This window comes from Rissa tridactyla, chromosome 1 (assembly GCF_028500815.1).
Source record: "Rissa tridactyla isolate bRisTri1 chromosome 1, bRisTri1.patW.cur.20221130, whole genome shotgun sequence".
Lineage (NCBI taxonomy): Eukaryota > Metazoa > Chordata > Aves > Charadriiformes > Laridae > Rissa > Rissa tridactyla.
The window spans coordinates 50,401,427-50,417,466 of NC_071466.1; the positions used below are offsets into that span (position 1 = coordinate 50,401,427).

The following is a 16,040-nucleotide window of genomic DNA, read 5'->3' on the forward strand; positions in this document are numbered from 1 at the left end:
TTAAGAGAGAAAAACACAAACTTTGAATACATATTTTGCCAGGTTAGTGCCTATGAATGTGTTTAAGCATCAGTACAAAAATACACATTAAAATGAATGACAGAACATGCTGCTTATTTGAGTATTTTTAATGTAAAAGGTATCAAAAGGGAAGGCAGATCTGAAAGCCTCTGTTGGACTAAATATTCCACTATCAACTGAAGACTTTGGGCATGTTTCCCCACCAGGACCCTGAACTCTCCATCAAGTAAATCTGAACATAAGGCCACTAGGACTCCCATTAGAATATTCACACCAACAGAAAAAAAAAAGAAAAAAAAACAACTGATAAATTCTTAAACCAAGAGAAGGAGGAAGAAATGCAAAGAATTAAAAAGTGGCAAGCGGGCTCAAGAATAATAGTTGTGAAGTTGATGAGAATATACCTGAAATAAAAATCACATATTTCAATAGCTTATAAATGTTGCCTATCCTACTCCAGTCTGACTTCCTCAAATAACGTTTTCCGTGACAAAAGCACAGAATGAGTAGAGATACATATTCTAGGTATCCTACATATACATCAAGCTGAAACCTTTTAAAGCATTAATTAATTAGCTTGAGGCAAGCTCTGAAACATCTAAACCCAGATACTTTCCCCTCAGAAAAAAAACCGTATCTCCAGTGCTATGAAGTTTCTCACGCTGTTATTCATCATTTAAGTCAGTTCCTAATAAGCAAAGTAGCCACGTTGAACTAGAGCCTTAAAAAAGTAATTATTTCTGGACATTTCTTTAGAAGTAGTATCTACAGTATCTGGTGCAGACCTGGTACTATGGTGCTCTAGTAAACACTACAGAAATCAGTTTAAGAAGAGGATAATCCTTTATTTTGCTAAAAATCTCACTGCCATGGCAAAACAAACTGCTGCTTAAATTTTACAGTTATTACAACAACTCAACCATTACACAGAAAATAAATTTGATTTTTATAAGATTTTTGGCAATATAATTTAATTCATACTTTTCTACATGCCTTTTCTATTAAGAAAAATCTAGCATTCCAAAGTCTACCCTCTGGTGAAAATGTCTGGCAAATGTATGCAAATTCCCTAAGGGAGATATTCATAACTAGTGTTTAACTATATGTTACCTAACCTTTTTACCATCTGGAGAAAAAAAAAAAAAAAACCAAAAAACATCAAAAACCCTCAACTTTCCCATGCTGAAGCTCTCAAACTGTAATCTGGCAGTTTTCACAAAATGAACACAGTTACTACTTAGGGGGAAAAGTGTGCTTGGGGGAGGGAGAAGAATGAGGACAGAAAAGAAACTTCCATGACGTTTTCTTGTAACAAAAACACTACTTGTTCTTTTCAGACATATTTCATTGCCTTTCTTTCAAGCTAATGCCAAGACCCTTAATCTAGACTTCATTTTAGACACAGCTAGTGCACACACACTACCTTTTTAAAACACTAAAAAGCTACATTTTCATTTTTTAAAATTAATGTACAGACAAATAGGTGCTGCAAACCCTGAAACTAGTTCCTTGACAAATTTAATCTACCACAATACATTGAAACCACAAAAGCATGTCTGAACTCCTCCAGGCAGCAAATGGTCTTTCTGTAAAGGAAATAACATGCAGGTATACGTTATTTGTTGTACCCTGATCCCAGGAATTTACAACCTAAATTTCAGAGTCTAGTTTTGTTGCCTAAAGATTAATATTTATACTTCTCTAAAATACTTCTCAGTTCTTGACACTAACCAAGGTGGACATGGTTATGTTTGAAGGCTAAGACATGCTTCATATTTGCAGGGCTAAGTGGGTGCAGAAAAATGTACGTCACGTATTGGGCAGAGTAACCAGTCTAATTTAGGCAGTTGTACCATTCTGTTGTGTTGCTACTAAAACCAAAAACACTACAAAAAGCTACAGTGTTCAATAAGTAAAATGAATGACAGACTCATTCAGCATGATCCAACTTTTATCTTAAGACGCTACTGTAGATGAGGACTACTCTTATAATGCTCACTTTCATTAACTCTTTAACAGTACTTAAAGCAACAGAAATATATTGAGAAATGCAGCAGCCTCTAATGCTGTTACATAAGTTACTGATGTCATTACAACAGTTCTAAATTATCACGAGGCCCAGATCTGACATGTTCATACAGCTGCAACCAGTAACCAGCAGCTTAAAATGCCACCTCTAGATGCAAGCCAACTCTCATGTGGCAGAACAGCTGTCAGCGTGCTGGTTGTCCAACACACATTCAATGCAGAAAGCAAAAATCACCATAGCGTCTCCATGATTTGCGATGCAGCCAAGGGGTTCCATTTCGCTGCCTATGTTCCATGTAAGAAGAAAGGTTTCCTGTAACAGGAATAATTTTCTCCTCTATATTTTCTGCTTTCGACTATATCTTACCATATTAATATTTTAATTTTATCATAGTATTTTTACACAGAAGCTTAGCAGTATCTGCACTTTAAGTTAGGAACGTCAGTTTCTCAAATACAGCAGCTCTCCATGCGTCAGGTGAACACACTGTCAAGTTTCATAAGAGATGTAGAAGAGTAACTACCTAGCGTTAAGAGAAGGCTATACCAATGACATGTATCTGTGCTTTATTTATCTTAGTTATAAATAGCTTAATGTAAAGTGTTAACAGAGTAAGTAAAATGAAGAGAAACATCTACTGCTTTTGAACTTCCTTATCAAGTTTCATGGGAAACGAGTGAAACCTGGTGGGTCAATGAGTGTTACTGGTAGGATGGCATGCCACATCTATGTAGAAAGAAATACCAAAGTTTTTCATTTTAACTTATTCTGTTCTTTCAGTATCCTAGCTTATTAGCATATTCCTTACACCACTGCTAAACCTTTTCTATTCACTACCTTTCTTAAGTAACTAGGTGAAGATGACTAACGAGTAACCAATTAACAATTAAGCAAAGATCCAAACAGCAAAAAAGATACAATGAACTTTAACAAAGAAAGGCTGAAAAGCATGACAAACAAAAATAGAATAGTGAAGCCATAACTGAATACCAGAACATATTGACTATTTACTACAAAATATTCTAACGATATACTCAAAATATTCTTTAAATTATTTGGATTTTATTCCCTCTGACATAAGTAATTACAAATACCATGATCACTTGCAGAATTAACCAATGCAAAAAATTCTTCAATTTTAATGAGGTATGCCTAAATACTGCATAAACATTGTTTTAGATATTTTTTCATCTTCCTTGCAGGTTTGATTTAGTACATGAACGTAAATACAGCGATGCGGAGAAAATTAGATATGGGAGCCTTAATCAAGTTGTAAGTAAAATTCAGCGGGCCACTGAAGATTTTAATTGAATTTATTTTACACAAAGTAATTAAAAACAAGAAAATTTTCCACTATAAAGAATTAGGGCAAGGGGGAGAACATTACAATGTTTTACAAGGCAAAATGGTGAGTGCAGCACTAGTACAAAAGACCTTATTTTTTTCCATAGGTAGAGGTTCAAACAAATTAAAATTAAAACAAGAGAGAGACATCCCTACTCGAAACTTTGCCAAGCCAGATCCTGATATTCCAGCAAGGATTATACACACAGTTTATACAAGATCTGGAACAGACTTGCAGAAAAGAAATCCATCACAATAGATATGGCTCAGTGAAGACGATGTTACAACAGGTATTAGAAGTGACAGACATAAGGTTGTATTCCAAGTTTAACATAATTTTCAAACACTTTACAAGAGCCATGTGATGGACAAGAAAAAGTGTATAACACTAGAAACTAAGCATACTGCTGTCTGCAAGCAACGAAGACAACTGTTGACAAATGCCTCCTTTACAGTGCTGGCTGGAGCTGAGCATACAAGATAGTTCTAGTCAAATACAGAGCAGCCACAGCACACAAAAATACTCCTGCCACTTTGTTTACACTGGTACTACATTGACACAGATGTATCTGTAATGATTCTGTGAGCATATTTAGCAATTCTCTGTACACCAACCTGAGCTGCTCAAACAGTTCTTTCCAAATCCACAAATGCAGCCTCTCTTCAGACAACTATATAAAGTTCCTAGAGAAATATCACCCCTCAAGCAGAGCTGGACTGTGTAAACTCTCCAGCATGGTAGCATTTTCAATTTCTGCCTCACTGCAACATGGTCAAACTCAGATCAGGAGTGTTTGTATGGAGGATCACTAAGGCTTTGCCAAAGGCATTAGAGCAGTCCAAAAGAAACAAAAAAACCCAACAACCTACCACAAACAAACAAAAAATTCCAAAACTTAAATTCTCCATCATCCCTCTCCTCCAAACGTTCTTGTCTATGAACAGTGTTTCCCAGAGGCACCATGTGAAAGCAATCCAACAACCAAATGACATCCAGTCCATACAATTATAAAACACACTTTTTTCATTACACTAAAAAGTTAGCATTCTTGCTAATGCTTTAAAGTAGTAGTGGTTTAAAGATAAAATTTCATCATAAAATGAAACAATCTTTAGTGATATTGCCACCTTATAGTGCTGAAGCATTGTTTCAGAAACACATGTGTTATGGCCTTTGGAACAAACTATACATCCTTATTAAAAATGACAGTGACTTGAAAACAGACAACTTGCAAAGTAAAGCATATTCTAACTACTCAGCTCTACATACCTAGCACATAAATATAGACCTACGAACATGTGTATAAAATTTATTTACATATCTTCTTAAACACACTTTTCTCCTTAAAACTACCACGACAACAGCTCCATAATGGTCTAATACAGTGGTATGTTTCTTAGTCTAGGCAGGAAATTAATCTGCCTATCTTGCACCTAAAGGTTTCTGAAAGAGTTATGAGATAAAAAGAGCTGGCATGTTTGTTTCATTAAAAGGAAAAAACAAAAAAAATTATTTTCAGGATACAGTAACACCTCCAGAGGACCAGCACTTAAGGCCTCATTGTACTAGTAGTCCACCAACAGCAGTTACTTCTTTAGAAGTAACTTTAAAAGTAACTACACACTCAAATTTTCATACAGCCAGAAGCTATGGCTGTAGGCACACATTTCAAGCAGCTGAGATCAGAAGCAGCTCCAAGAGTATTTGACTGCTAGGAAACGATAATACTTCTCCACTAATTCCAACATTTACTAGAATAATGGAGTTACATAGGACTCTGCACAAAACTGAATGACAGCTGAATTTAACAGTCCCTGCTTGCTTGTTTCCTCCCAAAGCTAAAAATTCAGAGAACTCAACATCTTCCAGGTCAGCAACTCCCTACCCCATGACATCGTTTTCCAGCATGAAACCCAGATTTGAACTGCTCACACACTACATTAAACTTAACAGAAACATGCTGGTCCTTTTGGTACTAAAAAGCAGAAAATTGCACTGATCACAAAAGCTGAGAATCCCAATTTCATCCTTTAACTGCTGATTATCACTAGCAGATACCACAGTGCAATATTAAAACAAATACACAAACATTGAACAACCTGAGTTTTTTACCAGAATAAGAAGTTAATACTACAGATCGCTAGTGAATGGAGCTTGAGGAGAAAGCCTGAAGAACCATAACGATTTCCAGCTAAAATAGTATCTGGGCAAACTCTTGACACTTTTTATATTGTGAATAGGAGACTTTTATTATTCGCTGGTAAAGTCAACCTTCAGGTCTTGATGCATAAAACTCAAGAAAACCAGAAAAACTGTATAAATTAATTCTGGATACAGATCTGTAAAATCCAAAGAGCCTAATACATCTGCTCAATAAATGGATTTTGAAGTCAACTGAAGCCTTTCTGTAAACTCCACCAGCGGACTTCCAGTTTCATATTTCACAGAATTTAAAAATGCTCCTTGTAAAGTGTTTGAAGCTAATGTATCAATCTCCAGCTGCTGACCAAGAGGTAAGTGTTGATGACTTATCATTTCAAATTACCAACATATATTTTGGAAATGACAAGATCCTTCAAAGACAAATATTGTCTTTTCCAAGCCTCCTGACCACCATACTCTAAATACTGATATCAAACTACTGATTGCCATTAACAGAATATTCATGCAAGAAAGTATCCAGAGACCAACAGGGAGCATTCTGCACCAGAGGACTAGCTGGATCTATTACCACAGAACATAATGTGCTCTGTTATTCTATTATTACCTTACCGATGTGCTGTTATTCTAATATTACTTTACATTGACCTGAGAGGAATATTAATTTACCTTCCCAAAACTACACCTTTACAAGAAGGAGATGCTTTTTTTTTTATAAATAATAAAAAAAAATAATTCTACCACAGTCTTAAGGGTCAAACCTTTTATATAAAGGCACTTAGTGTAATTTGCTGCAGACCTAATTCAAAGTCCACTGAAATTAAGTTCAAGACTCATCTATTTCAGTGGTTTGGATTAGGCTCTGTGGAAAAAAGAGAACACCACCCCACCCCCAAAAAAAAACACAAACAAAGCTCTCCTAAAAGTGTTCCAGCATTTTACAACTTATTCAAGTTATTTCAGCATAAGCCACATGAATTATACATGTACATACATATACTTAACTAATGGCTACAGAAGCCACAAAGCACACACACCCCCGCCCCCAAAATTCAACAGCATCAGAGTAAAGCTGACAGGAGCCAAACATCTCAGAAGGAAAGTTAATACCAGAATTAACTTCTATGTTCTTTTTCTATTGAATCAAATCAAGCTCCAGCAATTTAATTCAGACATGTTAAAATGGTGTTTCCGAATGACAAGCGAAATGCATGCTTTAATCTACAATGTCCACACTTCCAGAAGATGAAACATTTAAAACCAAGTCCACATCTCAGGTCCACTAAAATATCATTCAGAGAAGAAAGACACAGACTACTTGCAGAAGAGCCGCAATTACTCACATGAATGTTATGCTTTGAGACCAAGCAGGTATTCACAAATAGGCAAATTATTCTCTGGGGCTTCTACTCCCAAGCGCTCTACTGATGCAATTTTTATTCGGGGCGCAAGGGGAGAGAAACAAGGGAGCGTCCAATATTCAAAACAACTGAGAACGACGTGCGACGAATCTGCGTAAAACGCTACTGGGAAGATCCCAGGATCCTGGAAAACGTCCCTATGGCACCTAAGCTCTCTCAGAGAAGGTCACTGGACGGGGCGGCGACCCGTCGTTATTAACCTGTCCTTTACGGGGGCCGAGAGCAGGGAACAGCAAGCTGCACACGCACACACATTATCTCTCGCTTACCGTGGGCTACAAAGGGAAAGGCGAAGGCGGTCGCTAGGGGGGGAAGCTGCATCCTCCAGAGAAAGACGGTCCTACCTCCCTCCCAGCCGAGGACGGCCCCGGGAGAGCGGGGGGACGACGCAGCCCCCCATAAGAGGAGGCGGCCGAGAGTGTGTGTGGGGAAGAAGGGCGCCGGGAGGGCAGATGCCGGGACGCCTTCACGGGCCTCTCCACCACGGCCTTTCCCTCCCCTGAGGATTCCCGTCTTTTCCAAGGGGAGGTTGATTTTGGGAGGGGGGCGGGAGAGAGAGGAAGGGGTCGCGGCTACTCACATGGGCTCCAAGGTTTTGCTGAGCCAGGATTTCAGCGCCTCGAAGTTTTCTATGATCATTTTAACCACCATCCAGAGCGGCCCGGGCCTCCCGCCTCCCCGGCAGCAGCAGCAACAACGGCGGCGGGGTCCACGCCGCCCCGCCGGCCGGGACCCCGGCTCCCGCCGCGCCTCCCTTCACCCGCCGAGGCCGCCTCCCGGTTCGGCAGAGGCCGCCTGGCAGGGGCCGGAGGCCCAGCGCCACGAAGGGGGCGGAACCACCCGAGCGGCGGCAGCGGCTGCTGCTCCCTGCGGGCCCCGCTCTCGCCGCTCCTTGGGCCGAGGGAGCGCGGTCCGGCCGCTCCGCGGTTCCCCCCCTCCCCCGCCTCAGCGGAGGGCGGCGCGACCGACGGGCCCCGAGCGCGGCTCCGAAACGTGCCGGACAGCCCCCCCGCTCGATCGGTCGGTCTCTCTCTCTCTCTCCCCTCAGCCGCAGAGCCAGGCGGAGTGAGGGAGCGAGCAGCTAAGATGGCGGCGCCCCGCTGTCGCGAGAATAAGGAGTCTCGCGAGGACGGGCGGCGCGCGAGGGCTGGCGGGAGGCGGGAGGCGCGGCCTGTGGTGACCATCGGCCCCGGCCCCGGCCCCAGGCCCGGCTGGGAGGAGCCTGTCCCGCCCTCCCGGGAGGGGAGAGCCGTCCCCCGGCCTGCTGGGTTGCAGGGAGAAGCGCTGCAATAAGGAAAGGCGCCCTGGAGAAGCAGAAAGGGCGGCACAGCGGAGTCGTCCCTCCCTCCCTCCCTGCCTTGACGCGAAGTGCCACAAATGTTTGCAACTGACAGAAAAAAATAAATTATTTCTTCTTAGAAACGATCGGAGTACAAAATTTCTCTGAAAACATGGGTGTTGGCAGCACACTGCCGTGTCTTCCCGACTATAGGCTGGGCCCCGCGTGGGGTGGGGTGAGGGGCTGCCGTGGGCCGGCAGGTGCCAACGCTGATGGGCACATGGTGGTGCCCTGGCCGGTCCCGGCCCTGCGAGATGGACCTGATGGAGGAGATGAGCCCGTGCGGCTGCTCAGTCACCCCCAGAGGTAATGGCGGTGGGGCACATGGACAGGGCCCCCCCAAAAAAACTGCGCCCACCAGTGCGGGGCCTGCCCATGAAAAGTGAGTGGACGCAGTGGCTTTCGCCAGGACCCTGGAGTAACGAAGCGGTGAAAGGAAATGGCCACCGTGAATTTACCTCAGTCGGTTTGGTGGGCTTCAAAAAGGCGGGCATCTTAACCTGAGCTCCCAAGTGATCCCTTCTGCACAGTCAATGAACAAAGGTGAGTATTTTAAAGAAATGGTTCGCTCTGCCTTTTTGGAGGGCAGAGTGGATGACTCTTGAACTACCTGCCTGGTTTCCTCAGGTAGAGAGGAACCTCAGGTAGTTCACTTAAGATTAAATGGCAATGGTGGTCTTGGCTGACCTGTCAAATTATGAATATCCTGAAGTCCTACCTTTGTCACAACGGAATCGGGATAATAGCAGTATCCCTACAATTTTTCATGCCGCAGGGAAGCACTTAACCTCAGCAGAGACACTGCCAAGAAATCCGGTATCTGAGACAGCTAAATAAGAGCTGGAGGAGGCTATGGCTGCCTGCACGCAATTATTTGTGGCTTGATTATCATCCTTGAAAGTTGGTTGAAAACGTGAGAGTCTGTCAAGCCAACCAAATAAACTGCCAGCTTAGTAGGTACTTCAGTGAGGACTTCCCAATTACAAGATATGCTTTGGTTTCCTCACATAGTGGAGAGTGAACAGCACATCAGGTCAGTAGACAGAAAATCACCAGAGCCTGAAATTCTGTGGAGACTGTTCTGTAGACATCTAAGAAGTCCTTGGCTCACAGTCAGCAACTTGGAAGTTAACTCCCCCTGAACACGTACAAAGGGTCACTAAGCTTGGGATTCTGATGGGTCTTTGAAGGGACAGTCACACAGAAATTAGGCATTGTGATAAGAATCTAAATTTGTTTTTGAATCTGGCTCTTAATCCTTTGCAAAAGCCAGTGTCTAGTGGAAATAATTCAGGCAAGCACTGTGTCAGTCCACTTCACTCTCATCATTGTAACTACCTTTGATCCTTGAATATGCAACGGCCAGCAAGAAAACACAGCCTCTAAATCTTCCCCACATAAAATGTATGGATATAATCATGGTAGCAACTTCTCTGTGTTTGACATTTTATTTCTAAACTGCTTTCCTGCCATTCAGAAGCACAGTGCTGTAAGTAAATGAAATTTGTGATCAGCAAAAGGACTTCATGAATACATTTTATGCACTGGATAAGACTTGTCCACATGTGGTAATTTTTGAACATTACTGTGTTTATAGAATTATGCTGTTATCACCCTTCTGGGGCAATATTCAGAGTAAGTATAATAAATAAATAAGAGCTGATGACATTCCCAGTCCTACAGTTTGCAGACTTGAAATCTTGAAAATTATAAAGATTGAGATCCCACATCTTCAGAAGTGACTGCAATGTTCTGTAGCATCCTTGAGGCAATTTTCATTTCATTTCATGGCAGGAATTAGAGGAATACAAAGTAAAACTGCTTATTAGATCTGAGGAAACCATTTCCTCTAAAATATAAAGTGGCTTCTACACATAACGTGGTTTCTATTTAACACACAACATCTTTAGGTTCTTAATAACAATTTTAAAAACACAAGGAATAGTCTTTTGTTAAATCAGTCTTTAGTCACACATGAAATCAGTACTTTAACTGAAAAAAATCCTGAAGGTCATGTGTCATTTAACGCAACATAATAGAGAATCTGTACAAAGGATCAAAGTAATTATTAACTTCTACAGTGTCATATTTCTGTGAGACAAATATGTTTCTGTTTCTCCTGTAGCTATTCAATGTAAAATTCATAAACAGTCTGAGGGAAAGTAAAACATACCCTAAATTTCATCCCTACCTGTAAAATTAAAGCCCTGAAGAAGACACCAAGGAAAAGAATGAATCTTTGAAAAGACTGGAAAGTGGCAAAAGAAGAATTGAACATGTTCTCCTCAGGTTTCAACAATTTACCACCTTCATTTAAAAAATCGGTTCCTGTTGCTAACTGCTTGTGATATTCTGTATCATGTATATGATCCACGGATACCAAATATTGAATGGGAACTAAATAATAGCAATCTCAAAAATACAAATATATACATATATATTATATGGATTAATATAAAAAGTGTGTTTTAACATCAATAACTTAAAATAGAAATAAATTGTTATGTTAATAAAGTAATACAAATCTAATGCCCTTATTTATTCATGGATCAGAATTACTGATTCCTACCAGCCCTTTTGGCTTATAAAAACATTTTTAAGTTCTTCAGAGTAGTATAGATGTATTCATATATAATAACTCCCAAAGTTCATAGGTTTGGTGTGCGCTTAGTTTGCAGTAGTCTTATCTAACTCAATTTAGTGACCTTTGATGTCTAAAAATAATGGGTTGTATTTATTTATTCACATTTTTATTGTTCCACCTACTCATGTGAGAGCTGAATGTTTCAAGCCAAGACAGAGATATCAATCAATCAATTTTATTTCTGCTGACTCCTCTCCAAAGCCATTGGACTTCTGCTTATAAACCATCTTTGTCATTGTGTAAAGCTGCAGTTTTAAGCGTTACAGATTTTTCTTTGAAAGTTTTAATTTTCTTGAATATCCATAGATCTCTTTTTAACTCAGATTTGTCCCTTAAATTTTTTAATACAAAAAGTCACTGTAGAACTTTTTGTAGAACTTTGGGCACATGCATCTTTTTGCCAAACTTATGCTACCTTCATCAGTCAGTGTTTGTCATACAGAAAAAAGATTAATTATTATTCTTTTTTATTTGTTTGTGTTTGTTTTTTCTTGTGTTTTTTTTTCTTTGTTTGTTTTAAGTGAGTTTAATTTTTTTGAAGCTGCCAGACTGGTCTATGGCATTATGAAATTCTTCAGGCTATCCTTCTAATCCTTCATCTTTTTTATTTAGGAAAATGCGATTGCATTTGCAATTGGATTTAAACGTTTGTCTCTGATTGTAGGTTTTCTACTAGTATTAAATGTGATTCTGGTTTTGCATAGCAGATGTAATCCACCGGTTCCAGATGTGGGGCCCCTAGCATCTCACAGAAAAAGTATTTAAGCATTACAGGCCTCAGATGTATCTGAGTGGATGATCTGGAGATCAAGGATTCCGTGTCCTTGCAGCGTACCACAGCCCCTAGCATCAGACCATGGGCTAAAACAGCAGGGCTGATGAAACTGGATGGCATCAGGATGGCTTGATGGAACAAAACTGGTTTTGTATGTTGTTCAGATTTTTAGTTTGTAGTTCCATTGAGTTTTGGATTTTGCTGTGAGTTGCTCTTTATATATGTGTAAGTGTACATCTGTAGATGTACTGTCTTTGCTCTGTGTAGAAGGGTCAAATGATATTCCTCCTGATGCTCCTTGTCTGCTCCATAGCGAGTTTCATCTTGGGAGGCATCAATATGAGTTTTGAGGATAATGTCACGGAATGGGTCCAAACCTGAAGACTCGTCCTTCGGTCCTTCACAATTAGCAAATATCTATCAATTCCCGAGCATCTGAAAGCTGAGACACTGCTTCCTTTTATCCATAAATACACCTACTAGTGCTTCAACAGGGCAGTGTGTCAGCTTTGTGTTACTCTTACTTGACTGTGCCTCAAAAAGATTGATGTCTATGTGAATGTTTAGTCCTTTGCTTTTTTACTGTTGAATAGTGAATTCAGTCAAATCGAGTTATTGCCACTTAAAAACTGGGGCCTGTAAAAGGTGTCAGAGCAGATGGTCTTTAAGGTCTGAATGTCTTCCTCTAGTCTTGAAACCAGAAAAATTTAATCATGAAATATGCTGTGAATGTTAGATGACTTTCTGTGACCATGGTCTTTCTATACAGCAGACCTAAGCTATAGGGTTGTGTATCTCTCCTGCGTTGCTGCAGGAAGAAGGTAGGTGATACAGATGGAGAAAAAGGCTGTTGGAGCAAGGGGGTTGGACCAGATGACCTCCAGAGGTCCCTTCCAACCTTAACTGTCCCACGATTCTATGAAAGGCTTTTGGCAGAGTGTCCCAAAGCCACAGGTGTTTGAAGTATTCGTAGCTGGTACACACAGCATTTAGACTGAGATTGCAGGTCATAGAATTGGGCATTGCTTTTTTGAACTGACATAGCAGTTGTTTAACAGGTTTTCTTGAAAGCCAAGGTCAGAGTTGTTAAAGTCAAAAGTCAAATGTACAAACTGTGTGGTTGTTATTATTGTTTACATATAGAGACATTACCAGTTGTGAATATTTAGCAGCCAGCATCACGCTTCTGAAGTCACACTATGCTAAGTCTATATTGTGTATCTCTAAATGGCCTCATGTTTTACAAAATAAAATGGGTCAATTTTGTAATACAAGATGCTTGTGTTGTGGAACCTCATTAGCTTGTACTAACGCGGGGACAGCTTGTTGTGTACTTGCTCGTTAGCTTGTACCAGTGCAGGGACAGGATTGCTCCACTTTGCCAACGGCAGCAAAATTAAGCTTAGCCCCAGCTTGTGCCTATGGGAAGGATGACTGGGAAAGAGCCCAGGGTGTAATTAATACCTCTTCTTCTTCCCAAAATGTGGTGGAGCAGGAAAGGAAAGACATAGTTCATACATAACTCTGCCCCTGTGACACCATCCAGCAGAGCTTCATCTTCCAGAAATCTTCTTAGTGCAGTCAGCAAGTACCAACTGTGTCATTCTGGTCTGCGTGAGACAACGATTACGGGGCAGAGCCACACCTGGATGGATTTGTACCTGCACGTGGGGGTAAGCGGCCGCCCACGTTCCCCAGTCCCCTCAGGCAAACCACTGTGACAGAGGCAGCAGCAAGGCTCCTGTGCCTTGCAAGAACACGGTGGCTCTGTGAGCCCAGCAGAGGCTGGAGGCAGCTGTGACGCTGATGACGGCACCGCGGTCGCAGCTTTCGTGTCATGAAGCACCTGCCCTGTGTGTGGGGGAGAGAGACTGGCTTCCAAGTAATTAAGTAGATCCATCCCAAATGTTATTTACAAACTCCTGTCTGCCGTGCATCTTCTACATCAGCTCTGCACCATTTTTGGCCATAAGCCTAGAGTTTTGGGCCACATTGCACAGCACGTGGACTATTGACTCCTGGAGTGGCAGATTTTGAGTTGGTGCTTTCTAGTATATTTTGCTATGCAAATCCCATACAGAAATAAAAGACGCAGTATCCTTTCTGTTTCAGATGTTTCTCATACAAAAACCACAGGAGGAGGCAAGCAGGATCTTGATTTTACCCTTCCTGCTACCCCTTATCCCCAGCCCACCTTCCCGTTAAATTGAACAAGCGTAGAGACAAATTATTTTTCCGAGCCAGTCTTTGTGCAGGATGCACCGTGCCAGGGGTAAGGCTTTCCCGAGCCACGGTATGAACCTCCTTTGCCTCTGAGATGGCTCATCTATCTAAGATCATCATCGAACTTGTAGTAAATGAAAAGAATAATTGCAAGGGGCAGAATGTACTTTACCCATTTATCTTGAAACCACTAATTTAATTTTAATTCTAAATAAATAGTCCTTTCAGTTAAAACTAAGTGCCAGCCATTGTTAATGACAGCTCTGACAGGCCACGTGACTAACCCAGCAAGGATGGCTTCATACGACCGATGTGAGAGCTCCATGTTCAATGTATTAGAAACACTGCCAAAGAATTTTAAAGGCTACCTTCTATCATATTTGAGGTGAAAGTTGTGTTGTTTATGCTATCTATTCTTCTTCAAAGTAGACCACTGTGTATGGAATCACTTATGGTGAAGCCGCGAAGTCTTGGTTGTACGAGTTCTTCCTACAGAAATATACAAATAAATCACTCCTGAGAGGACGAGGCTATCTGATTTCATTTCTGTTACTGTTTGTTTTGGATGAGTTATTTGGCTTACAATTAGACAATTAAAAAGGATCTAAATTTAGCATTAAAAAGGTTATTTAAATCTTCTCTGTGAACAATTTGTTAGAGAAGTTATTATTTTAAAGTTTTCAGATTGCCCACCGCAGGGATCAGGATTTCTCTAACTGCTTGGATTATTGAACATTACTGCCGTGTTACAAACATCGAAAAAGCGCCGGCGTCCATTGTGCAAGGCAATTTTATATTTCTCAACTGTCAGATCTTGGAAAACACTTTCAGGAAATCTGGAAGTAAAATACTTTTATAACTGTTTTAATTTCCATTTGAAGCAACGTTTGATTTTCCTCTTTAAGGAAGCTGAAACAGGGCGGTGCGTGAGGATTTTGTTCTCTCGGTGTCCTGCGGGCCTCAGCCCTTGTGTCAGCGCGGTCAGGATTCGCTTAGGTCAACGCTGCCGCAGAGCCAGGAGGGGGAGCACAGACATTATTTCTTCTTGGCCATGTCGTAGAGGCGACTTGGATTATTTCACAGAGGAAAATCGCTACATCTATTTTTAGAGGAGGTATTGTAGAATACTTTTTTCCTTCTTTTTTTTTTTTTTAAGTTTTCTTTTTTTAATAAGATTTTTAAATAAGATTTAATGAAGGGGAATTAAGAACCGGGTATTTTCATCAATTCTTACCAAGCAAAAAAAAAAAAAAAAAAGTTTGCAATTTTATGAATGGCTGGTATAGCATTTTAACATTTTGAACGCCTTTTACAGAGTTTTTTTGCATTTTCATCTGAAGCCACTGAGGAAGGTGAAGTTTATCAGAATCCAAATATGATAGAAAAGCTTGCTTCACTTTGGTCTAATTAATATTAGAAAGTGTCTTTAAGCATATTTGTATTCTAACTTCAGATCATATATTTACTCAGTAATTTTCAGATATATTCAGATATTAAAAACGTTATTTTAAAGACACAAAGCACACACAAATTCTTTTTAATAGTAAACTTTTTAATAGTAGTTGTTAGAACTTTTCATATCTCCCATCTGTCATTTCTTATATTTCTCAGTTGTTATAATTTCTCATACAACTTAGATGCTCCTGACTTTGTAGTGAAAGTTATCAGAAGGTGCCTTGTTGCACCCTGATAATCATTTTTACTACTTAATCTGTTGATATAGGAGAGTCGCGCTGCTTCCCTGCAGCAGGACTTGTGTGAAGCATTTTTAAGAATTCCCTGAATAAAATTAAAATTTATAATCAGTGTGATGACTTTGTGGTACTGAGAAGTGATTCACTCATATGCCTTTGGTTCTCCCTAAACTGGCTTCTGTGTGGGATTTGTGAGAGCAGGGCCCAAGGTCATCTGTGGATTGCTCTTCCCAAAAGTGTGCATTTGCAAGGGATGTGTGGCATTATGAACTTGGTCTTGTCCTCTTGGATAAGCGTAGTTAAATACTGCACTTGCTCTTCAAACTTTGGTCCTTTTGCTACTCCCAGTGAGATAAATTACAGCTCCGGTAAAAGAATAGAAGCTTAAC

The 16,040-nt window shown here is 40.5% G+C and overlaps 1 protein-coding gene across 4 annotated transcripts in view; it reads right to left on the bottom strand.

Annotated features, from left to right (window-relative positions):
- Positions 1 to 8,091, bottom strand: part of RBM26 (RNA binding motif protein 26) — a 57,386-nt gene extending 49,295 nt beyond the window's left edge. For 2 of the 4 annotated variants that reach the window (XM_054189108.1, XM_054189107.1), the window contains exon 1: positions 7,557 to 8,090. In XM_054189108.1, the coding sequence (XP_054045083.1) occupies positions 7,557 to 7,627 (71 nt within the window). In that variant the 5' untranslated portion in view covers positions 7,628 to 8,090. Of the gene's footprint in view, positions 1 to 7,556 lie in introns of all 4 variants that reach the window. The other 2 variants (XM_054189110.1, XM_054189109.1) reach the window with 2 other exon arrangements.
- Positions 8,092 to 16,040: the final 7,949 nt, after the last annotated feature.